At 39.6% G+C, this 26,024-nt stretch overlaps 1 protein-coding gene across 1 annotated transcript in view; it reads right to left on the bottom strand.

The window, feature by feature from the left end:
• Positions 1 to 6,965: 6,965 nt before the first annotated feature.
• LATS2 (large tumor suppressor kinase 2) overlaps positions 6,966 to 26,024 on the bottom strand; it is a 75,992-nt gene continuing 56,933 nt past the window's right edge. Inside the window, 8 exon segments of the mRNA XM_020968785.2 lie at positions 6,966 to 9,348; positions 12,336 to 12,442; positions 14,038 to 14,220; positions 15,404 to 15,986; positions 17,099 to 17,683; positions 17,686 to 18,435; positions 18,437 to 18,642; positions 21,974 to 22,106. Coding sequence (XP_020824444.1) covers positions 8,854 to 9,348; positions 12,336 to 12,442; positions 14,038 to 14,220; positions 15,404 to 15,986; positions 17,099 to 17,683; positions 17,686 to 18,435; positions 18,437 to 18,642; positions 21,974 to 22,106 — 3,042 coding nt within the window. The 3' untranslated portion in view covers positions 6,966 to 8,853.

Here is a 26,024-nt window from a genome sequence, read left to right as displayed (position 1 = left end):
ACAAAGACTTTTTCAGTCCAAGTTTGGCCACCAGAAACAGGAAATCAAATTTCCTCACTGAACTGATTGTCTTCTGTAAGAACTCATTAAGACTTTGATAAAAATCAAACCAAGGACTTCAGGCTAGGGCACTGATTCTTTGGCAATGATGAAGCCTTCTAGTCAAGGAAGGCTGATAAAATTTTTCATTTCAGGAGAGACCAGTATGCAAAATGCTGACATAATATTCTTTATTAATATTTCCTAAAAGAAAAAGAGGCCTTAGCATGCTTCTATAGGTGGAACTCCCTACATAAGACCTTACCTGATCCCTTCAGTTAGTGCTTTCCCCAAATTTTTCTCCAATTTTCCAAAAAATACATTTATTTTTACATGTATGTGTTCTTCTATTACAGAAGGAGGTAAGCTTCTTCAGAAGTGCTTAATAAATGCTAGCTGAAATGAACTGCAATGATATTTGAAATTAGTTTTGAAGGAGGTGAAGGACAAGTAATAGTGAAGAAGATGGCAGGACCAGGGATTCCAAGTGGATAGAATGGGAACAAAGAGTCCTGCCCCTGGTCAAACATTCTGTGCTAAATTCAGCCCCTGCCACCAATGAGACCAGGCTCTAGACTCCTGTGGTATCAGTGGGAATAGAAAAGAAGTAAGCCAAGAGAATTTTGTAGAGAAAGAATTTGTAGGAGAGGACAAAAAGGGAACAAAATTTGAAAAACAGACTATAAAGGTTGCTCACCTGGGGATTCAAGAAGACATAATGATACAAATGATAATGATGGAGAAAATGGGAAGTGAGTCCTATTTATCACCTCAATCAATGAACATTTATTAAGCACCTACTCCATGCCAGGCATTGTGCCAAGTAAATGAGGGTGGCAATGTGATCTCTGTTTAACGCGTTGGGCTCCTTCTATCAGTGGGCTAAAGTGGGGCTCTTCTGTGGGCTGCTGTTCCAGGGGGAAGTAGGAATCGACATAAAAGAATGGATTATGTGAATAAGCTGGAATGGAATGTGCCAAAAGGATGAAATGTAGAGCAAATCAGAAGTGAACACCCACAAAGTAAGCTTCAGTGACTCACTCTCTCTAAATTATATATGTGTGTGTATCCATATATCCATATATCCATGCACATACCCACACACTTACACTAAGGCTATTTGGGAACTACTGATTTCTCTACTCCCAACTACCTGAGGAGGTGTGTGTCTAATTTTCAGCTCACTGGGACACCATCATTTCTTCTTTCCCTTCTTAGCTACAGCCCGAATGGATGGTGTTTTTCTTATTCCTTCCTCAGTAGGGGCCTGTCCTGTCCCTGACTCCAAAGTTTACTGTTTATTTTTACTGTGCAGTTGGGTGGGGTCAAAACAAAAATATGTTTGAGTAAGGACACTGAATATCTCCCAATATTTATTTTGCATGCTGTTTGCTGTTTATCCCCTCCTGCCTCTGAAGCAGCTGGTGTTTGTTTTGAAACACAGGTGCTGTGATGACAAGACCAAGCTGAGGATCCAGAGGGGAGACAAAAATGTCCCCATTTCACAGACTAAACTTTCCTTGAAATTTCAGATTCACATGAATCTGAGCAGTTTCTTCCTTCACACCTGGTTGGAGTGAAGGGCTGACCCTGGGCCCTGGTAATCTTCTTAAGAACTTAAGTCCTTAGATTTTTTTCTGAAAAAAAAAGGTTATTTTGGTTTGGCACCTTCATTTCCAAATATATACATACATACATACACACATATACATTTCCCCCCTTTTCTTCCCATCAAGCCACTCCTTATAACAAGGAATAAAAAAGAGAATTCAGCAAAGCAAACCAATACATCAAGGCTCTTAGTACAAATAATGTTCTATACCTATTGTCCCCAGCCTGTGCAAAGAAGGTAAACTGCTTCAGTTTTATGTGTAATCCCCACGTATTCTAGAGAAGGAGGAAAAAAGAGAAACCCAGAGCAATTTCCTAGAAAAAACATAGGAGTGGACTAGACAGAATATCCCTTCCAGCTCTAAAATCCTCTAATTCCGATTCATTCTAACATAAGCATCATCTCCAGAATCCCTAGGAGATACATCTCTTTCTGGGGCTGCTGAATGAATCTGATGGTGTCCAGGCTAGGCTGAGTCTTGAATGCCATATTGGTTCCAAGGGTACCCAATCGTGGAAGAAACCCAGTCATGGATTATTGCCTGTGTCCCTCAAAACATTCATCATTATTAATTAACAACAGGTTTGATCACTCATTTATTCAGTACTTAAAGGTCTACAAAGTGCTTTTCTTGCAACCACTCTGGAAGATAGTCCCAGGATTATCACCAGTTTATGGATGAAGAAACTAAGACTTAGAGAGACAGGAATACCCTATCCACTGACTCAGACAGTAAATGTTGGAGCAGGATTCTGACTTTAATTCTATTGTTCTCCCCACTACACTGCATCATCTCACCTCTTCGTGCCTGTCATGTGCATAGGGTAGTCGAAGGTGCTCTGTGGCATATGGTTGGGCTCAGTCTTCCAAAAACACATTTAGTGGGGCAGTTAGATGGTGCAGTGGATAGAGCTACAGCCTTGGAGTCAGGGGGACCTGAGTTCAAATGCGGCCTCAGATGCTTGACACTTACTAGCTGTATGACCCTGGGCAAGTCACTTGATCATAACTGACTCACCAAAAGAAAAAAAAAGAGAATCCTTCTTATAACATACCCAAGTGGTCATCCAGCTTTTGCTTGAAGATCTCTAATGCCAGGGAGCTTGCTACCTTCAGAAGCAGCCTGTTGCACTTTGGGTTAGCTTTAGTTATTAGAAGTTTCTCCTTCCATCAAGCCAAAATTTACTTCGTTTTAACATCTGTCACTCCTCGTTCATCTCCCTGGGATCAAGCAGAACAAGTTTAATAATCCCTTTTCCAAATGACGCCCTTCAAATGTTTGAAGCTGTCATGGCCCGCCTCTGTCTTTTCTTCTGTGGTCTCAACATCTCTAGTTCCATCAACCAATCATCATTTGTTGCTGTCTTCCAGGCCCCTCACCATTCTGGTTGTCCTCCTCCGGAAGCTTTCCAGCTCATCATTTCCCTTCCCAATACTGTAGAGCCCCAAACTAAACACAAGGCTCTAGGCGTGGTTTGATTTATTTAATGAATAAAACTCTAAATCATATTAACTTTTCAGCTGCCTTACCATACTGCTGAGGACTACTAGGGCTTTCCCATCTTGGATTTGAGAAATTGATTTTTTTTTAAAAGGCCATTTATTCTCATTCAATTTCATCTTATTAGAGCTGGCCCAATGTAATGGTCAAGATCTCTTGGGATCCTGATTCTATCACCCAGTCTTTCAGATATTTCTAAGCTTTGTGTGTTATCTACAGATATGACATCTAGGTCTTTATTCACAATTGATTTGGGGGGAGGAGGTGGTTTAGGACCTATGATTTTATCGTTGTAAAGAACTCCCTTTAGGTGGCACAGCGTATAGAGCACTGGGCCTAGAGTCAGGAAGATCTACAAGAGTTCCAATTCTGCCTCAGATACTAGCTGTGTGACCTTGGGCAAGTCACTGAGCCTGTTTGCCTTAGTTTCCTCACCTGTAAAATGGTGTTAAGAACAGTACCTCCTTTGAAAGGCTGTTGTGAAGATCAAATGAGATAAATATTTATAAAGTACGTAGCACAGTGCCTGCCATGTGGTAGGCACTTTATAAATGCTTGCTATTATTATTAATAATTCAGGTCAACATCTCTTCTACATGAGACTGTTCTATCCTGTAGACTTTATGGATGTCCAGGGCACCAAGAGGTTAAGTAATGTGTCTAGGATGACAGAGCCAATGTCAGATGAGAATTGTTCTAGCAAGATTTTTCTTAAATGAAATTTAAAGATGATTTTTCAGTAGTTGTTTTCAGACCTGCTGGTGCCAAAGACTTATATCCAGTTGGTTCAGTTTGGCAATCAGGCTGCTTGTTTTTCTCTCTTATCATGAGATAAGATGGTCCAGTTCCCCTTAATTAACAGTTATTAAGGTTACTATGTATTAGCTGCTAAGGTTACAAAGATGAAAAATAATAGATATCCATTCTTAGGTAGCAGGTAGGTGGTGCAGTGGACAGAGTGCCAGGAGTGGAGTCTGGAAGCCTCATCTTCCTTAGTTCAAATCTGGCCCCAGACACTTACTAGCTGTGTGACCCTGGGCAAGGCACTTAACCCTGTTTGCCTGTTTCCTCATCTGTAATATGAGCTAGAGAAGGAAATGGCAAAGTATCTTTGCTAAGAAAACCCCAAATGGGGTCATGAAGAGTCAGACATGAAAACAACTTTTTCCTCTTTATTTAATGAAGAGGTTTTCCTGGTTCCTTCCTTCCCAACTGCTAGTGTTTTCCCCCTAAAGTTCTTTGTATATATTTTCTATGTTTTTGTATTTTCTCCTCTGCTAGAATGGAAGTCCCTTGAGGGCAGGGGCTGTTTTATTTTTGTCTTTGTATTCCTATCACCTGCCTGACACACAGTAGGCTCTTACATACTTGTTCATTAGACTGAAACGACTGAACAACAATTCTTAGGGGTGGGAAGAAGCAGTGGAAATCATAAGGGGAGAGAAGGTACAATCAGATGGGAGAAGGGGACTAGGAGAAGGCAGTATCTGAAGAGAGAACATGTATAGGAAATGGGGGTAGTGGTCAATAGCATAAATACCAGAGATGTTAAGGACTGAGATGAAGATTACCAAGGAGAGTAATTTCAATAGAATAATGGAGACAGAAGTTAGATTGCAGGGTTTTGAGATGGGCGTGGTGAGGAAGTACAGGCGGCTAGTGTAGATAACTCTAGAAGTCTGGGAGTGCAGAGAGAAGGCAATAGCTTGAGAAGTCAGATCCATAAGTGTTCGTTATGTGCTAAGGACATAAAAACAAAAGTGAGGCCAGTACTGTCCTCAAGTAACAAAGGGAGTGGGCAACCACCACGTTCCCAGATAAGTAAATACTGGACTGATTTTTTTAAAATTCAAACTGAGTTAAGTTGGGAAAGGCTCTTGAACACTTACATAATATATAAGGTTTTTCTGCAAAATGTTTTACATACATTATCTCATTTGATCATCACTACTACCCAAAGTGGATTAATGTGAATTAGTAGAGCTAGGGAAAAGGTTTTGGTTTTTGTTATTTTGTCAAAGAGTGAGGGATGCTTGAGCCTGTGTGTAGATGAGGAACCAGTTGAGAAGAAAGAGGAAGATGAGAGAGAGGCAATGATGGAGTCAGGTCCTGAGGTGGGAGTGGGAGCAAGAACAAAGGGTGAGAATTAGCCTTAGCAAGGTGGAGGGCCTTCAGAGAAAGGCTTTGATGTGCACAGGGGAGATCAGAGGGTCATGTTGGATTATAGGGGGAAAAGTCATCTTCTAAGAGAGAGTATGAAGTTAGAGGGTTGAGGAGATCTGGACCAGCTGCTGGTACTGAAGTAGGTAGGTAGCCAAATCAGAGGTATATAAAAGGACTGCTCTGCAGGGGGGCCCAGTGGAGGTTACATAACATGTGTAGTCCCACTATCAATTTTGAGATTTCCTCCAGCAGTGCTAAGTGCCTTGGAAATAAGAATGGAGAAAGTGGATGGTGGGCATTACCCAAGGTTAGGAATTGGCTGGGACAGAAAGACAGGGGAAGGAAGGGATAGAGTGTGGAGGAAGTGCTTTGTTGAAATTGGTGATCCTGGGGTTATGACCCCAGAAGGAAGAGAAGCCAGATTGAGAGAACTGGGACAGGTCAGGCAGGATGTGGATAAAGATCAGGTTCAAGAGTAGTGAGGCAGCAGGAGGACAGTAATTCCAGACTTCAGGATCTTAGAAGAAGGCTAGCTTCCAGTTAGTGTGTGAATATTCTCAGGGTCCAAGGGCACTAAGACTTTATTAGCTTTTTCTCAATGTGAACGAGCTCATTTTAACCTCCAAACAGGGCTGCCATTTTTAGACATGGGAAACTCCCTACTTTCCAAAGGAGACAGTTCTTTAATCTGGGAGAAAAACAGGATGGTTACAGGGCCCAGCACCAGGAGGATTGCAAACAGGCACTAAATAAATTCTATTGTTCCAGCAGGAACAAACATGTGCTGGCTTCTTACTGAGGTCATTGAGATTCCTCAGTGACTTGGTTTATTTGGGTATAGTTTTGCCTACAGGCAGGAGGGGGTCGACCAGATGACCTCCAGAAGTCCTTTGTATTTCAAAACCAAAACTGAGATACTGTTCTAATTACAGGAGGCTCAGACAGGGAATACTGATGATTTTCATTTCGTGAATTATATTCAAAGACAACATTTCATTTGTCAGCTTAACTGGGGGCAGGAGCAAATTAGAAGGAATGCAGCAGGATATTTGTCCCAGCAGCAGACCCCAAATCACACCCAACAATGACCACAAACAAGCTGAAGACAGAACTGGCTGTGACGGTCTGGGTGCAGCCTTCATCCATTTTAGGATCTGTCAAAAAACACTGCCTATGTCTGTTCTCAGGAATCTGCTCTTTGGCCATTAGCCTAATTAAACAATTCACGTTTTGGCTGGGCAAGGCGAGCAGCTGAGGGGAATAAAAGAAAAAAAAAACCCACCCGACCAACAACTTTCAAGATATCTTGGGAATTTAAAAATCAGGAGAGGCTTTACAGACAACCACACCTCACCATGTTACATAGAATTTAAAGTTATACTGAAATGTCAAGGCCTCAATAAAATCCTTAGCCTTCTCTCCAACATTTAAAAAGCTATTTCCTTTTCCTGAAGGCCGAAATAACAACATCCATTTATAAAACAAAGGCCAGAGGAGTTGTGCTCATTCTCTCTCCCACGTCACCCCCCTCCCCACAGAATCAGTCAGCGACAGCTGCTCTGGACTTTTCCCTCCTGCCACAACTAGACCAAGACAAGAAACTCTGTGAGCAGAAACTCAGACATTCCAGGGAAACACCACACCAACTGCTGATTTGGGAATCCAAAGTTTTAATAATAAATTGTGCCAGTAGAAGCTTTCAAAGGCAATGGTATATCAATAAATAACAGTTAAATTGAGTTCCTGAGAAAGAACCTACCACATGAAAGTATGTCAGATAGCTGTAAATAACAAAAAAAAATGGCATCACTATAAAAAAAAAGCAGTAATACTGAATCTTACGTGGACTGTCACAATACAAGCACAGCAGACCTCAGAACATGCCATTCATACAAATGTAAACACATACACAAGAATAATTTTTTTAGTTTAGACGATGATAAATTTATAAATGTTGCTTGAATAACAATGGATAGAATAGGCTAAAAATTAAGGAATAATATATGGAATAACATAATGAAAAATACAAAGCGCCAGAATTTCAAAAAGCAAAAAAAAAAATTGAGCATTTTATTCAAATATAAATCACTTTAAATAGGACTGTAATACTAATTTGAATTAAGGAATATTTTATGTGTTTATCTATTCAGTTATATACATACCTATACTTATATGCAAATATTTATGGCTTAATTATTTTAGTATCCCAATATCACCTTGAATAAGCCTCACTTTTACAAAAAAATTTTAAATGCACCCTTTTAAACTCCGTTAAGATTTGACACTTTAAAGCAGACCAATAGCATCTGTTAGAAAGAGAGGACTGTGTTAGATCAGGGCAACACCTCAACTGTCTGAGACAAAAGGAGAACACACTTTTAAATCTTTTCTGTGTGTAATGTTAACAGAAAATATTAACAAGGTCATAATTACTGAACACCACACACAAATCGTTCCATGAATGGAATAAGATACAGACAAGGATCAAAATTTTTTTTCATAATTAACCTTTAAGAGGTATTGCTAATTAATCAATCTCCATTTAGAAGGATAGGAGGTGTTTAAATTTACCCCCCACAAAGAATGATCCAATCACAGACACAAAATCACTTCTTCTCAGATGTTGAAATTAAAAAAATAAGAAATCAATAAGGTATACAATCATAATAAGAAAATCATCCACACAATACATTATCAACACACTGTCTAGAATACCTCATTTAAAGATACTTGTTAAGAACAGATTCACAGGACCTGCCCGTGAATGGCAAGATATGGTAACTTACTGAACAGAAAAACCCTGCTCATGCAACATTCTTCACACACCAGACACTGAAATCACACCCAACTTGTCACCTTACTCACACTTTCTATTACACACTAATATGCAAAAGGAAACAAAAAGCCGCTTTTTAAGGTGATGTCACAATTCAGCTATGGGGTGGGGGGGGGAAGGACAGGAAGGGATAAAAAAAAAAAACCCCACCAAAAAACCGTGGTATGAATAAAACCAGGTATAGTAACATCAGCCCAGAGTGCTTTATCTCTTTTCCTTTTTTACATTATTGCACAAAGATTTTCCCATCGTGTTCTTCAGTTTTTAATGCATTTTCCTAAATGTGAAATAAGTGCTATGGCTAAAATACCAATGTAGAAAAAGGAATAACAGCAGCAGCATGATTTGTCAAAGTTAATCCCTATAATTTAGTAGGAAAAAAATCGATATAAACAAAATATAAGTGCTCTTTCTAAACTGTACTAAATTTTAAAAAATATTGTTTAATGCTGTGAATTGTCCTTTAAATGCCTATCTGTGTGAGTGGTGTTGATCTCACACAAACCAGAGTCTAGAAATGAAGAACTGCTTGACTTCCAAAGCATTTTTTTTTTGTGAAGACCAGAATTTCAAGTGTAGTAATCAAGTACTTATTTACAACAAAATTGACCTCAACTTCCAAGCATGTCTGTTATGGGATCAGCTTTGAGGCCCTCCTTATAGCTATATACCCAGACTGTCTGAGGCATGCTATGTAATTATTCACACATACACAGGTTGACAGTCTCCAGTCGGATCCACCATGTCTTTGTTTTCTACGTCTGAGTTCTGAGATTGTGTGGCTTCAATTCCTGAAGGTTTTGGGCATCTAAATGGATACCCATTGTCATCAAAGAACCTTCTGAAAGTAAACTCATAAAAGGCATGCTCTGTATGTTTACTGTTGGAAGAAGTCAGAGTGTCCCAGGCCTTAGTGCTATCCCCACTGACATCATTCCAAGGACCATCTTCATCTACAGGATCAAAATTTGAGGTGTCCATTGGGTGACTGATCTTTGGCACATAGGGGGCTGGCTGCCTTCGGATGTCACCAGAGAAGTCCATGGAGCTGAAGAATGGATGGGCCTTGATCTCATCAGCACCATTTCTGCCTAGCCGGTTCTCAGCAGCACAGCAAAGCTTGGTAATGAGGTCACTGGCCTCAGAGCTCAACTTGACTTGTGTTGGAATGTGAAGTGTACTTTCCCAGTTTATGACCTGAAAGAGAAGACAAAACCAAAATGTGAATTTTTCCTCCAATTTTTCATCAGATCCAAGGCCAAAGGCCAATTCATATTGTTGTTATCATTATTATTTTGAACAGAAGTGAGTTGACATGATCAAAACTTTCAAAAGCAAAAATTTTAGTTCTTTAATGGAGGACTTCAGAGTACTTACTCCCCCAGGAAACTGCAGCTCTCAAGGTGGCTGAATTCATTTTCTACAAAACCACAAGGCAATTTTGTAAGGGGACTACCAAAGAGACAGATGCCAAATAATGAAGAACAACCAATGGGCAGGAAATTAAGGGTGGTGTTTAAGGGATATGATTTTTCTCAAAAGGAAAAAAAAATTACTTTGCAAAAAAAAATGTAATCCTTACCAAAAAAAAAAGAAAAGAACAGTTGCACTGATTGAAGCGATAGATTTTCACTCACATTCTCAGTCCCCTTGCACGAATTTGTCAAATGGCTGGTCAGGATTAGATGAAATTTGGGACTATGGAAATTCTTGCCCCAGAGGCAGAAGGTAGACATGGGAAACTAAGTTCTCTGAGATGCTATAGGGGAAAGGGGGAAGAGGGTAGTAAGGACACTGAGGAACACCATTCTGCCAGGCGCTGTGTTTTATTGCTGATGATTTTATAGGAAGAGTTTTGGATTATTAAACTTAAATCTACGCGTGTGCATGTGTGCGTATGTGTGAGTGTAAGTGTGTGTGTGTGTGTGTGTGTGTGTGTGTGTGTTTTTGTTGGGGGGAAGGAGTAGAACAGGTGGTAAAAAGCACAAATTCTGTATACTTTGATCAAATAAATGAAATTAGGCTTATTTTATGTAACAGTAGTGGATAGAGAGCTGGTCTAAGAGCCAGGAAAACTTGAGTTCAAATCTCATTTCTAATACATATCAGCTGTGTGACCCTGGGCAAGTCACTTGAACTCAGTGTCCAAGGCATCTCTAATATTATAAGTTGGCAGAGAAGGTGCTGACTCAGTGGAAGTTCCTTGTTTCAATGAAATCACAGATACAATCTTTATTCGCAGTCCCTAGGACTCAGATCAGTTAAGGACTGTGAATATTTAGTTAATAAAACAATAATTTACTGGGGTCTTTTAGGGAGCTGTGCATGGCAAATGGAGAGTAGCCATTTCATTTCTTAATGAGGATAAAGGTGACTTTTATGGGAGTCACAACTTTTAAACTGACAGGTTCCTAAATGGCCAAATAAGTTCAACTCCCTCATTTAACAAATGGGGAAATGAAGGCCTTGCCCAATATCAGTCTCACATCCAATAATGTCAGGGCTAGGACCCAAATCCAAGCTTCCTGACTAATGTCTGGTGTTCTTTCCACTATGATATATTGGGTTTTTTTTGTTAAATTAAGAAATGAATGTAACTTTGCTAAAGGCTCTTTGTGAACCAAGAGCTGTCACACAGTGTCATGGGGTTGGGGAGAAAACCTTTTAAGAAAATCTTGGTGCTAAGTTCTGAGTGGGACCAATCCCTTTCATCTGCTAAGATTAAGTGGCCATGGGTCTTCTGTATTATGGCAAAGAATGCTCAGGTACCTATGAATATACAGGCATATTTCTTCACAAGTTCAGCAATTCAAGTGAGAAAGAGCCCTCAGCAAGAAACAGCTAATCACTTCAATCTGAAAGCCACAGAGTGATGCTAAAAACTTAAACAATTCTATACAATGGCTTCTACAGGAATATATACTATTTTAGACATCAAAACACAGAAATAGAACTCAAACGGGCTCATCTTATCACTAAATGAATCCTCCCCCACCTCCACTCTGGGAGCTATCTGTCCCCAAGTGCCTCACAGTTGCATTGAGGTGACTCTGGGTTCTTAATGGGGTTGCAAGCAGACACTCTAGCTGATCCTGCTGACAGGGCTTTGGCTGTGGGTCTGGTGATAGACCGTGTGTTTGTTGTGTAAAGAGCAGTCATTCCAGAAAAGTTTGGACAATTTGGTCACTAGGTGCATTTTTTTGGCCATAGCAATAGGAAGGTTTTGGAGGGACTTTGAACAAAAGGGAAGGGGAACTCACATGGACGAAATCACATATCTTTTGATGTACTTAGGTAATACCACATTTATATGTATCTACATAGTCCAGCAAAAGAAATTCCCACATTAGCTACACCCTAAATGTATGTGTTGCGCTACGTTTAAAAATTCTTTTAAAGTAATCATAAGTAACACAGACAACTCATCTGACCAACACAGAGTGCACTTCTACTGCTCTAGAAATGGCAATACCCTGAGAAGGTAGCATGGTCAGTGCTAATCTCTGGCTCTGCCGTCACAGGACTCCAGATTGGAACTCTGAACTCTGACACTTACTTAAGATGAAAGGACTTGGAATAGATGGCTTCTGAGGTCCCTTCCACTATATTCATTAATGCAAACACTTCTTTCTTTGAGCATATGATTTTTCCCAGTAAAAATCCATTTCCCGGAGGACAGTAACTTTGTAGGCAGTAGTTCCTCTTCTTATTTTTAGTTCTCTCTTTAGTTTCTTTTTTTCATTTTATTTTGCAATTAACCATTATTTTCTCTCCACTCCTCCCCCCCAAAAAAACCCTTGTAACAAATATGCAGTTAAATAAATCCAATTCCCACAGTGTCCGTGTCAAAACATGTGTCTCATTCTGCATCTTGAATTAGATGACAGATGGAATACTGATGGCTTAAAATGAAAATTAAGAAAGAATAAATCATGTGGAAAAAAGCAAAAACAAACAAACAAAAAAACTCAGGCCCTTTCCCACTGATCCACATTTACTACTTTCAAGGAGCATGGGATAATTTCATATTACAAAACTCACATTTCTTCCATTAAAACATAAGGGAAATGTGGGGATGGGGTGGGGTGGAGGAGAGAGAGAAGAGTCAAATTTTCCTGTTTACCAAGAATTGATCAAATGATCTATATCGTCATAAACCACAATGACATTCCTTTCTTACTGACCTTCAGCTGGGTTTCTGTGGGAGTTGGGGCGAGGAAAGGGGGTTGCCCCACTAGCATTTCAAAGAGGATCACACCAACACTCCACCAGTCACAGAGCTGAGTATACCCTAAACGGTGAGATAAATAAAAGCCATTTCAGTTAACAATCACAGGTGCTGTTCTTATCATTCACAAATTCTGTGACACTCACTCCCTGAGACTCTAAGGGTCAAGGGGGCTGGGTTCAAGTCTTTTTAACCTGGTTTGTACAAGCTGTTGACTGAAATAAAAAAGGGTATGCAAAGACCTAAGCAATTTTGACAGGGATATGAAAATAGAAGATACACTCCCTGGCTCCAAGAAGCTTACAATCTTTTTGATGAGAAATCATACACCTGTCAGTCAGTCAATAAACATTTATTATGTGCCAGGTACTGTGCTATGTGCGCTAGGGACAGAAAAAGAGGGAACAGACAGTCCCTCTAGGAACTTACATTGTTATGGGGCAGGACAATAAGCAATACATGCAGGGACGAAGAGTTAAAAGGGGGGGGGACTTAATAAATACTGATTTTTAAAATTTTAATTGAATCAGACCAGAAAACTACTATTACTGTGAGCAGAGTGCCAAGACATTAATCTGACCTCAAGCCAAAGCAGCTATTAAAATGATCTTTGGAATCATGGGGCAGTACCAGAGTAATGCTTTGTGTGCCCTGTGGCACAACGAACAGTGACTGATGGCAAAATTATCTGGAGTCACAAAACTGGTAGGGCTCAGCTTGGTAGTGTGGGCAAGAAAAAGACAGAGTAAAGCTTAGAACTTAAGAATGTGTGGCTTAAAAGCACAAGGCTGCAATAATCCCCAAGTATTGGAACCAGACTAAAATGTAACTGGGAAATATTTAACAAAATAAATAAAATTACAACAGAACACAGATAATGTTAACATGTGATTTTTAAAGTCAATATTCAGCCCACAAAAAACCTTACTGGCCCCCATTTTTGTTTGTGCTTGACGCTACCAACTTAAAGCATACAGCAAGTGATGATCATGGCACTGATCTTGTCCATGACTGTCATTCAGCGTGGTTAGAAGCTGATGGGTTCATTTTGTGGGCCTACCAGTCAGGCAATCATCCAGACACGCAGCCTGGTATAATGGATAGAGCTTTGCACTCAAAATAGGGAAGACCCAAGTTTGAATTCTGCTTCAGAAACTTCTAAGCTATGTCATCCATCATCCTAGGCAAATCACTTCACCTCGAGATTTGGCAAATCACAAAAGGCTCTCTCAGCCTCAAATGAGATAAATTATTATTAATAATGCAGATAAAGGAGGGACTATCACTGCACCAAATTTGTCTTCTGACTGTTGTCAGAGTGAAAAAAAAAAGTTTTGAGATTATTCCTTTTGTGCTATTGGCTGACTCTCCTACCTCACCCAATGCCTCATTCATTATGAATCCGAAATTGTAAACTGACAATCATGAAGACTCAACTATGAAGAAGACGATACTTTCCTATTAATTAGGCCATGGCTTCACTAAGACAGACACTGGTGGACGGTATCTTTCCTGTGGGAAATGTTCCACTGGAGGCATGAAAACCACACTCAGCATTTAAGGGGTTTCAAAGAACAATCAACGTTTAGTGCCAGGCCTACCAACCAACCAGAAAAGTTTCTGAACATTCAAGGCAAAGGAAATTCTCAAGTTTATACCTTTACGAAGGAGAACTTCAGGGGCAATGTAGTTTGGAGTTCCAACAAGTGAATGCGCCAAACATCTCTGATGCTGCTTTTTAGCTCTTTGCTCTAGGGTCTTTAGCCTGTCTCCACATCGACAATTTGATACGTCATCCCAGAGGTCACTAGGTTCCATGCTGTCCTGTCTGATGTGACTCCCTTTTGCCCAGTAAAAAAAGGGGGAAATTTTTTTTATTAACAACCTGATATAAACAGCATAAAATAAGAAGGGGATTTAAAACACCCTTGATAAATATAATAGTAAATTAAGGCTTAAAGTTAAATTAAACCGATATAAAAAGAACATGATTAGCTAGACAGAGCTATGGTGGAAAAGCAGACAAGGAATCATAGTAAACCACTGGTTGCATAGATTTAACTACCTATTATCTTCAATGCTTCAACTTCAAGAGATCTGGTGGCTTTGGTAGATGCCATCATGAGCTGTTATGGCCAAAACCTTATCACCTGCAGCCAATCTTCTGGTGATCCTACCACAAGGTAGTGATACTTTCTGGTGACACCGGCTAGCCTTGTTCTTTAATGACAGATACACAATCCATCATCAAACTTGTATCTGGAGTCTTACCAATTTTGGTAGGGCCTGCCTGAACTTGTACTGCTCTGACACAGCCTTTGAGGGTGCAGGATCACCTCCAAGCCATAATGAGATATTAGGGTAGGATTTTCTCACTGTTTATTTAAATGATAACATGATCTTGGGACATACCAAAAAAAAAAAAAGTACAATAGCCAAAGACGAGACAAAAATTAAAGCAGAAAAAGAGGTTTCAGTGAATTGTTTTCAAAGTATTTTCATGATACTTGCATAACTTTTGTTTTTAGAGCTCTTGAAGACAAGCTAGATTGGCAGTTTCCAGCTTAGCCTCTGCAATATATCATTAAGGTATCTTTAATAAGGATATGGGCATCATAAAATTCTCAAAAACAAAAAAAAAGAAATAACTCACTTTAACTTAAAAATAGCAAACTAATATTACATGGAAGGCAGCACTTTTAGGGAGTGGACAGACATATATAAACAAAAATAGAATGTTGGGATTCCAAAACAGCCAAGATTCAAGAGTCACAATGATGGTTTAAATAAGGAGTTATTAAAACTTTTTTTTGTCATGGACTGTCTGTCCCTAGTCTTCTCTCCCCACCAGGTACCCTTGGTAGTCTAATAAAGTCTATGTTCTCCTTAGAATGTTTTAAAATAAAATATATAAGATCACAATACAGTTATAAAATATTTTTTAAAAACCCATGAGCTCACCAACTCCAGATTAAGAACCCCTGACCTAGAAGACTTAACCCACAATATGAGTAAACACAATACCTTTCTGGTAGTATTTGGAATTGTGAGTCCATCTGAATCCAGTGCAGAGTCCAAAATCAGTCAGTTTGATGTGACCATCATGATCTATCAAAATGTTATCTGGCTTGATGTCTCTGTGAATAAAGCCCATCTTATGGACACTCTCTATGGCTAAAGTCAACTCTGCAATGTAAAATCTGGCCAGGTGCTCAGGAAAGACCTCCATCCTTATGAGCAGGCTCATCATGTCCCCACCAGGGATGTAGTCCATCACAAAATACAGGTTGTCTTTGTCTTGGAAAGAGTAGTAGAGTTTAACCACCCACTCGTTGTCTGCCTCTGCCAATATGTCCCTTTCTGCTTTGACATGAGCCACCTGGTTACGATTTAGAACATCCTTCTTCCTCAGGGTTTTCATGGCGTACAGGGCATGAGTATCTACTTTGAAAGCAAGGCAAACTTCTCCAAAAGCACCAATACCCAGGGTTTTAATTTTCACAAACATAGATTTGTCCATTTTGGCCCTCTTCAGCCTGTTGTAGTTAGACTCCTTCTGGTAGAGGATTTTCCTCATCTGTTCCTGTTCAGCTTCACAGAGACCAGCCTTTGGCAGGGAACAAACAACGAGAGAATCATATTAAAGGACATAAGAAACAGGACATGAAGTATAGTGACAAACTGAGCATACACCAGAAGTCTGGCTTTGATCTATAAAGTGATACAGAAAATTAAGTCCCATTCACTCTAAAGAAGATGATAAATTGGCTCATTTTTTTCCTTTATATATTGGGCCCCAGCCTAATACTGCAGAGATTTTAGAATTCAAAAGACAAGAGAAACATTAAATTCTTTCTCATATTTGTTTAGAGAATCTCTAAAACCAAGGAAAACTCCTGAAACGACTACGTGTTAAAACAGAAGTCTATGGGAATTGTGTCATGAAATACCTGAAAACTCCAAGAGCTCTTTAACGTTATAATAGGTCAGGGAACAATGAAGCTGCCAGACTCCTGGGGCAGCAGAGAGTTTTTGCTAATTATAAAGGGCAGAATTTTTTAATGAATGATAACCTTCCAGAGTCTCTCAGCATCAGCTGGTAAATTATACTTAAAAGCATGATTTATTGAGACTGTATGTGAATGACACACACCAATACTGGGCATATAATATCTATTATCATTTTTCTAATTTTCCAAACTTCTAAGCCAGAAAACCTCAAACCTTACTTTCTTGATCCCTTGAAATATTAACAAAATACTTCAGTGGTATTATCCATCCTGTTACCTTAAGAAAACAATGCAACTCTCTCTACATTAAAACATTCCCAGCACTTAAATCATCTGGCCTTTGCTAGAAGATTCACTATATCTTGGGATAGTGCTTTTCATTTTTAGATAGTTCTGTTAGGAAACTTTTCTTGACATCGAACCTAAATGTAACTCTCTGAAGCTTCCACCTGGGGTCCCTGTTCTCTGGGGCCAGGCAGAAAAAGCCTGAATTTTCTTTCCAGATAGCAGACCATCAAATACTTGAAGATTGCTATTTATCCCCACTAAGGCCACGTTTCATGACGTGTGTCACACATTTCTAGTTCCTTGACCTCCATGGTCCTGGCCTATTACTACTGATGTAAAATTAAATTTAAGGATATGTGTGTGCATACATATACATATATGTGTATGTGTATGTACATACATAGGTATAAAAATAAATTACTTTAGCCATTTCTTGCTCCAATTGCAATCGTCTGTTAATTTTCTGCTGGTAGGTTTTTAAGACATTCTCCACGTGCTGCTCCATATAGAACTTAAAAGCAAAAGGGGAGTAACTCTTAATTCGAGATTCTCTCTTCTCTTCATCTTTGCTGCTCTTACGAACAGGGACAGGAGAAGTTTGGATCTGCTTGATGTCCTTCCCTGGCTTTTCCACCTTGGAATTCTTGCTGCTTTTGTCATTTCTCTCCACACTGTCCTCAGCCTGACTGCTTACTGAGTTAGGGACCCCTCGAAGGCTCTGTTCCACCCCCACACAAAGGCTATTTATGTCAAACTGCTCGGAACTATTTGGAAGGAGCAAATGCTTGGGATATGGAGGTGGTGGGCACCTTGGCTCCTGAGTGCCATAATCAACATCCAGTGGGTAAGCATTTGGACTTCCTTTTGGGAGAGGATGCTGCTCCATCATTTCTAAACCTTCCACAGCTGGCGTCTTTGGGGGAAGCCAGGCAGGGTGAGATGGACCTACAGCTGTCTGAGGTTCTGGCCTCAGGACTCTTACGCTCTTCACCGGATGCAGGATGTGTGGGCAGATGTGACAGCTGTGATAGTATTAGGGGAAGGGATAGAGGCATCTGTCTTGCTGGCAGGGCCCGTCCTAATGGACACAGCCACTGGTGGCTGTTGGTGATTGTTGAATGAATTAGTTCTACTTGGCACGTGGCTGTCAGGCCGGAATGAGACGTGAGGTCGAGGAGACGCCTCCAGGCTTGGGTTCTGTAAAGAATCCCGCCGGGAGAGAGTAGATGACTGCCATCCCTGGACTGCAGGGCTGTTCGTGTCATATAAGTCCATGTTCAGGCTGTTTCTTGATGGGGTGATGAGACTCTGCGGTGGGTTGTCTGAAAAATCATTAGCAAATGCTGGATTCCGGGCAGCCATCATGTGCATCTGGTGAGAGGAGGGGCTGCTCTGCTTATGATGAGAATGTGTCATGTACAGACTTGTTGCTGCTGGCTGAAATGTGTGACCAGAGTTATTCTGGACCACTTGCCCTTTACTTGGAAGATTTGCATACCCTCCCTCTTGTTGTATCTTGTTTTGAAAAGATGGGCTTCGCTGGACACCGTACCCCATAGGTTCTCCCTGTACTGTCATGTGTGGCCTACCATAGTGTGGGCCGTTTGAACCGTGAGAGGCCTGGAGCTGCAGGGCCTGGCTGTTGTGATTAGCAACTGGATAATTAATGCCTGGAGCCTCCAAATTTGCAGAATAGGCTTTGGACTGGTGCTGATGGCTACCAGGGGCATTATGAGGGTTGACCCCAAGAGGCCTTGGGTCCTGTAGGAGTCAGAGCTGAAGGCTGAGGAGCAGAGAGCAGATAATCCATGTACTGCCTGGGCACATCACTCAGCATGTTTGCCCCTTCTACTCCAAAACCTGTCCCTTCATAGGCTGCACTACTGATGTGATAGGATGGAAAAGATTCACTTGTTCCTTCAAAACTTGGCCTTCGAGTTACATTATTTGGCACACTTCCTTTTCCTGAAGAGAAAGAACAGAGACACTGCATTAGGAACTATCTGTTCAATCCAAAAGGGTGGAGGAGTTTCTCTGGTTTTTATTTTTTATTTTGGTTCTCTATTTTGGATACAACCCCCCACCACGAAAGAAGAAGATTTAAGAACCCCTCTGGTTCTTCAGTGATGAACCTCCCTTGAAAACAGAGACAAAAGACCCACTTTCCTTCACATTGCATCAAAAAGGGGAAGGCCAGAGAGGTACCAATGTGCATTTATTTCCTCCTGCTCCTCCCCAAGAAAAGCACAGGAGGAGAAAAGATCAAGAAATGACAAGGAAGAACTAGGCTGAAGACTATGTGAAGGAGACATCAAGGCATATAGAGAGGAAAGGAGGAATGTCTAACACCAACCTGCCTCTGTTTGAAGCCCTGGAAGTAGCACTACCTGCAACTACCCTTCTTTTATGCATGGTGATGACTAAGACACTTAGAAAAACGTCATTTTTGCCTCAAATCTGCACTTGAGAAGTTTAAAATAGCAATGCATTCTTAAGCAGATGAGGGAGAGCTAATTAAGCATCCAATTACCTATCACCAGTTCTCCAAAGGAAGGCATTTCTGGTGCCCTTGCCTTGAAATAAAGAAAAACCAGGCCTTCCCATTGCCTCAGCAGAGACCTCACAGGGTAGATACTTTTGGTATGCAATGCCTGGTGATGGAGAACTACCAATTAAGTACTAATTGGTACTTAATTGGTAAAAGTACTAATCAAGACATTGGAGGGGAAAAATTTGACACAGCTAAAGCAAATAAATCTATAAGGACTAAATATTCTGAAGCAGAACAGAGCAGTCTGAGGCTTTACAACCCAAAGTGACAGCAGTCTTCCAATTCCAAATCCAGTACTTTTTCCATATCACTATATGATTTAAAATGTTTCCTGAATTTGTTACTCTTTCTGTAAAAGAAAGACATCAGGAACACTGCCATGTTTTTTTTCATATGAGTAGGCCATTTTGTTGTTGTAGTTTGTCCTTGTTTCTCAAAGAGGACATAACATCAGGAAGGTGATGCCATGACTTTGAAGTAAATTGGATTTAATTGAGGGATGGCTGTGCAAAGTCACCAGCCTCACTTCCTCCTCTGGAGCCACCTGGGTCCAATGGCCAGATATAGATCAGGATGACTGGAGAGACGGCTCTGCAGTAGGCCATTTTAGCTGAGGACTGGGATGTGTTTTGCTTTTTTCCATGTTAATAACTCTGTTAGGATGGTAGTGTACTCATAATACATCCATTATCTGAATAAATTTGGGACTGTAAAAGATCACTCTGGTGATCTGCCATGGAAAATCCCTCAACTATGGAGAGTCACAAACAAATTAGAGGGGCAGAGAAGTTCATATCTGTGGAGAGAAGAAGAGTTTATAACTAAACAAAAGATAAAGAGAAGATAACGGGATAAAATGTACAATTTTTATTACAAAAAATCGAAAAGTTTTTGCCCAAACAAAATCAATGCAGTTAAAATTTAGAGGACAAACTGGGGGAAAAAATCTTCCCAGCAAGTTCTATGCTTTGTATACAAGAAATATAGGGAACTGATTCAAATATATAAGAATAAGAGCAATTTCCCCAAAACATAAACGGTGAAAGTAATATGAACAGGCAATTCTCAAAAGAAAAGGAAGCTATTAGCAACCATTTGGGAAAAAATCCTCCGAATCACTAATAGCAGCTAGAATTTATGTAGCACTTTAAAGTTTATAAAGTACTTTACACGTATTATCTCACTGGATTTGACCCTCACAAAACCACTGTGAGGTAGGTGCTATTATTATCCATTTTACAGATGAAGAAACTGAGGCACAAAAAAGTATGCCCAGGGTCACAAAGTTAGTAAATGTCTAAGGCGGATTTGAATTCAGGTTTTCATGAATCCAACTCTATCCACTATGCCATTTAGCTACCTTCTAATATAAGAGAAAACGAAGAAAAATGACATATTGACAAAGATAAAAAAAAAAAGGTAAAAAATAACTAACTGTTACAGGGGCTATGAGAGGACAGGCAAACACTTGGTAGAGCTGAAAATCGGTCCACATTCTGGAAAGCAATTTGGAACTCTAACCAAAAAGTCAATAAACTGTGAATACCCCTGGATCCAAGCAATACCACTACTAGGAATATATAGGGCATCCTGGAGTCAGCTGAACATGGTTCCAAGAGCCTACTGTTAAGTTTTCAGAGAGCATTTATTTAAACTGCAGAAATCAACAATGCTACAAATCAGGGCTTGATTATTTTTCTGATTGTCTGTACTTAAGAAAGTATTAATGCAGATTAAAATTAAAAATGTGTGCACACATTCCACTCACACCCCACTATGCATTTACCAGCATACTCCTAGACATATAAGCCAAAGAGATGAAAGAGTTAGAAAAGAACCCATAAGTGCAAGAATATTCATAGAAGCCCATTTTGTTGCATCAAAGAATCAGGAAGTAAGGGGTGCCCACTAATTAGGGAATGGTCTTAAAAAAGGGCATTGGGGATAGTCAGAGAAACCTTGAAAGACTTAAAGAAAAACAGCTTTGAAAGACCTGAGGGGCAGCTAGGTGGCACAGTAGACAGAGTACTGGCCCTGGATTCAGGAGGAACTGAGTTCAAATCCGTCCTCAGACACATAACACTTACTAGCTGTGTGACCCTGGGCAAGTCACTTAACCCCACTGCCTAACCAAAAAGAAAAAAAAAGAAAGACTTGAGCATTCTGGCCAATTCAATGACTAATCATGACTTCACAGGACTGATTAAGCAAGCCTCTCATCTCCTAAGAGAGGTGATGGATTACAGATTGATAATGAGACATACACTTTTGGTTATGAGCAAGGTGTGAATTTGTTTTGCTTGACCATGCTTATTTGTTACAAGAGAGGGTTTAATAAAAACTGGAAAGAACAAGTGGTACAAAAAAGAAAAAAGAAAAGAAAAAGAAAAGAAAGAATGTCAATGAAGCACTGAAAAGAGTGAACAGAGAACAGGGGGTTCGCAAGGAAGGCAAAGACAAGCAGAACAGCTTTGAAACTAATATATTAAATTTATGATGTTCTTTTAAAAAAATGAAACAAGCAGGATGTAATGAAGATTTGGTTTATATATGCAATCCTTTTTTTTTTGTTCTTTGTATATGGGAATGTTCATGTTAGTACTGGTCAATTTCACAAAAACAAGTAATAAAAATATTTAAAAATCCATTGATGATGGATAGATTTAGCTCCCTTTGACCCAAAAGCAACCCCACATTTTAAAACAGTTATTTTCTTCAGATAAAATACAAGAAGTCTGTGCTCACCTGAGGAGGTCTGCTTAATGACCCGCACAATTTGCTCATTTCTCGGGTCCACATAACCCATTTTACTAATGTATTCCAGAGCAGCTTCAATGTTTTTACTGCCTGTTTGTTTGAGTGCTCTTATCGCCATCTCCTGGAACAAAAGGAAAAGCAAGTGTGAATCAGTGAGAAATGTTAAGTTTTGTACTGTGACTCTCTCAACCATCACCTTCTGTTGCTTAGACTATTTTGAGTTCCATCCTAAATATAATTATAGTGAACCCATACAATAATAACAACTTACTAAAAATTTAAGGAAGGCTTTGAGAATTAGGAAGCACTTTCTTCCCACGCACTGTGAGGTCCATGTCACACAAAGAGTAAGATTGGGGCCTTCTGACTCCACATTCAGTGCTGTTTGGACTGTATTTAAATTCTTCTCAATAAACACAACTGACTACACAAATTACAACATACCTATTTACACATGTGTACATTTAATACTACAGTAAACCACGACAAATTAGCCTTGTACCCAAGTCCCCAAAGGCAATGTAAATCCTACTTTTTGGCTAGAATGCACCTGAATTTATAAACTTAATGGTGGCAAAAGCGAGTGGAAATAACAGAATTCTCAGAGTCAAAAGATTTATGTCTAAATAACTAGTCCTTGGAAAAGATAACCAATGCTTTTCTGTCTCTGTATTTCCAGGTGTGAAATGGGGAACCTTACGACCTGCTCCTACGCACTTCATGGACATATCATGATGACACATGTGGCCATATATTTGAAATGTCTTCGTGTTCTTTAGAAGATAGATACTACACAATCCCTAGGTAATCTTATTTTTAAAAGTCAACTCTTGGTCATCCTCATTAATGAAGAGGAGATTCAGCACAGAATATCCAAACCATACAATAAAATTTGTTTTAACTTTGATAATGTATGACAGTATACTCCACTTTGATGGGAGTCAGATATGCAGTAATTTCAACTGTCCTAACATAGTTATAGAGTTAATTAAAAAGCCTCTGAATTGTTGAAATAGCCATCAAATTCTATGCAACTTTATTTCATGAGGGAAGAGCTCACTCTGAACTTACTGTAATTTATATACAATTCCCACAAGCTACAATCATCTGATTTCCCTAGCATACAGAAGACAGGCAGCAAATTAGAAGGTGGTGACAACAGATAGCCTGACTGAGAAGATATAAACCATAAATATAGTTATAAGAATTAAATGTATGGTATGTTGAAGCCATTTAATATAGGGGTAAGTAATCCCACAAGGATGCCTCAAGACCCTGAGGGCATTATGGTATTATAGGTCACAACCTCTCAGTGCCTCAACTTCCTCATCTATAAAATAAAAGGATTTGAACTAGATGGCCTCAGAGGTCTCTTTCAGTTCTAGTTCTGTGATCCTACAATGCTCATTATGATGATCCTAAGTTAAGGAAAAAGAAACAATACTCCATGTACACTCTTTTGGGTAATCAATTAATTAATTAATTGTTTTGTTTCCAACATTCACTTCCATAAGCTTTTGAGTTTTAGATTCTCTACCTTGCTCCCCTCTCCCCTCACCAAGACCGTGTACAATCTGATATAAGCTTGGCATATACGTTCTTATTAAACATATTTTCACATTAGTCATGTTGTAAAGAAGAATTAGAACGAATGGGAGGAACCACAAGAAAGAAGAAACTAAACAAAAAAAAAGAGAGAGAGCAAAGAGTATGCTTCAATCTGCACTCAGACTCCATAGTTCTTTCTCTGGATGTGGATAGCATTTCCCATCATGAGTCTTTTGGGGTATACTCTTTAAGAAGGTAGGGAAATGTAGACTCTTATTTTAGAGATTTTCTTCTAAAATGGTTAAAATTTTTTTTCTGGCTCAAAGTGAGAAGTTTCAGTTACCTAGAAAAATCGCATATGTGGAAGTTTATTATATTTATCTATGTAGGTACAGATAAATGTAAGTATAATCATAAATATATTATATATAAATTATAATATGTATATAAATAAGGCATCGCAATAGGAGCAGAGAGTTGGATATGACTGAAACAACTGAAAAGGTGAGGTGATACTTATGTAACATTGCCTTCTACTCTTGAAGAAATTATTTCTTTAAGAAATATAAGAAATGGGGTACAGAAGTCTATCCCGCTCTACAGGAAAATAGAAGGAGAAGGGGATAAGAGAAGGGGGGGGAGAGACAGAAGAGAAGGCAGACCAGGGGAAAGGGTATTCAGAATGCATGCCATCTTGGGGTGGGGGAAGGGGTGAGAAATTTGGAACTCAAAAACTTGTGGAAGTGAATATTGAAAACTAAAAATAAATAAATTTATATTAGAAATCACCCCCCAAAAAGTCAAGATTAATAATAACAATAATAATAATTCTACTACAATAAGTAGCTTATAGTGTTGTCATAAAACTCAAACGAGATAACATATGTCAATCACTTTGCCAATTGTCTTATTTTGCTTGTATTTGTAACCCAGTGCCTCCCATGGAGTAAGCATTTAATAAACACTTGTTACTTTGTTAAAAAAAATTATTTCTTTGTAGTTTTATTGGGGGCAGCTGCCTGGCACAGTAGATTAAAGTGCCTGGCTTGGAGTCAGGAAGACCTGAGCTCAAATAGGCTTTAGACACTAGCCTGTGACCCTGGGTAAGTCACTTAACCCTGTTTGCCTCAGTTTCCTCATCTGTAAAATGAGATGGAGAAGGAAATGGCAAACCATTCTAGTATCTTTGCCAAGAAAACCCCAAATGGGGTCATGAAGAGTCAGAAACGACTAAACAAGTTTCATCATTACCATTTTAATATAGACGTGGCTAATGTCAAAAACAAGCTTGTTCTCAAAGGAGCTTTACTGATCTTTTTTTTTTTACAGTAGTCATTTCCCAGTATACCTGCCACCCTCCTGTTTACCCTCCCTTGCAAAAAAAAAGCAAACCCAACAAAACCACCATGGTTAGAACAATGTATGAAATAATCCACCCCTGCAGTTCTTTACCTTTCTACTAAGAGGGAAGTGTATTTCATCACCTCTTGTCTAGGACAAAGATTCAACCCCCTCATTTTACAGATCAGAAAACTGTGGCCTAAAGAGGTTAAGTGACCAATGTCACACAGAAGAACTGGGATTTGAACCCAGATTAGTTCTTTCTATAGCATCACTACAGGTCCCATCACTAATGTCACACTACAATGCTTTGTCATAATAATATCTAGCATTTATGTATAGGGCTTTAAGGTCTACATTATTTCATTTGATCTTCTTAACCCTGTAAAGTAGATTGTTATTATCCACATTTTACAGATGAAGAAACTGAGGCTAAGAGGTTAAACTACTTGTTGAGGGTCACACCACCTAACCAGGTTAAAAAAAAGTTGTCATGGATATAGAGGGGTATAAAAGGGATGACTGTATAGAGCAGGGGTGGGGAACCTGTGGCCTCGAGGCCACATGTGGCCCTCTAGGTTCTCAAGTGCAGCTCGTTGACTAAATCCAAACTTCACAGAACAAATCCCCTTAATAAAAGGATTTGTTCTGTAAAACTTGGACTCAGTCAAAAGGGAACACCCACGGACCTAGAAGGCCACATGAGGCCTTGAGGCTGCACTTCCTCACCCCGGATTATAGTGTGTATGTGCATTCTCTTAGTGAAATAGGAATTGGTCAAAGTATGCCTGGTGAGGGAGAAGGGAAAGAACAGAAACCCAGATATTCCAAATTTCTTCCTTGAGCACCATGGGGAATGAGATAATGACAAGACACTGTGAAAGCAGTGGATACAGCAGCACACTGGTAGAGGATTCTAAAAGTCTTTTTAGGCAGACTGAGATTGATATAAAGGGGGATGGAAAGACAACAACAGCTTCTGAGGAAGAGTATGCCAGGGTCAAAGAAGAAGGTAAGGATTTTTTTAAAGCAGCATTTGGACTGAATTTAAAATCTGAGAAGGCAACAAGGGGAAAGCAGAAATAGTTCAAGAATGAGACGGAATCTCATCATTTCACCTGTAAAGAGGTGATACCACTTGCCACCTCCC

The sequence above is a fragment of the Phascolarctos cinereus genome, unplaced genomic scaffold, assembly GCF_003287225.1.
Source record: "Phascolarctos cinereus isolate Bilbo 61053 unplaced genomic scaffold, phaCin_HiC Scaffold_726;HRSCAF=1367, whole genome shotgun sequence".
In the NCBI taxonomy this organism is placed as follows: Eukaryota; Metazoa; Chordata; class Mammalia; order Diprotodontia; family Phascolarctidae; genus Phascolarctos; species Phascolarctos cinereus.
This window is presented reverse-complemented; position numbering and strand designations above follow the sequence as displayed.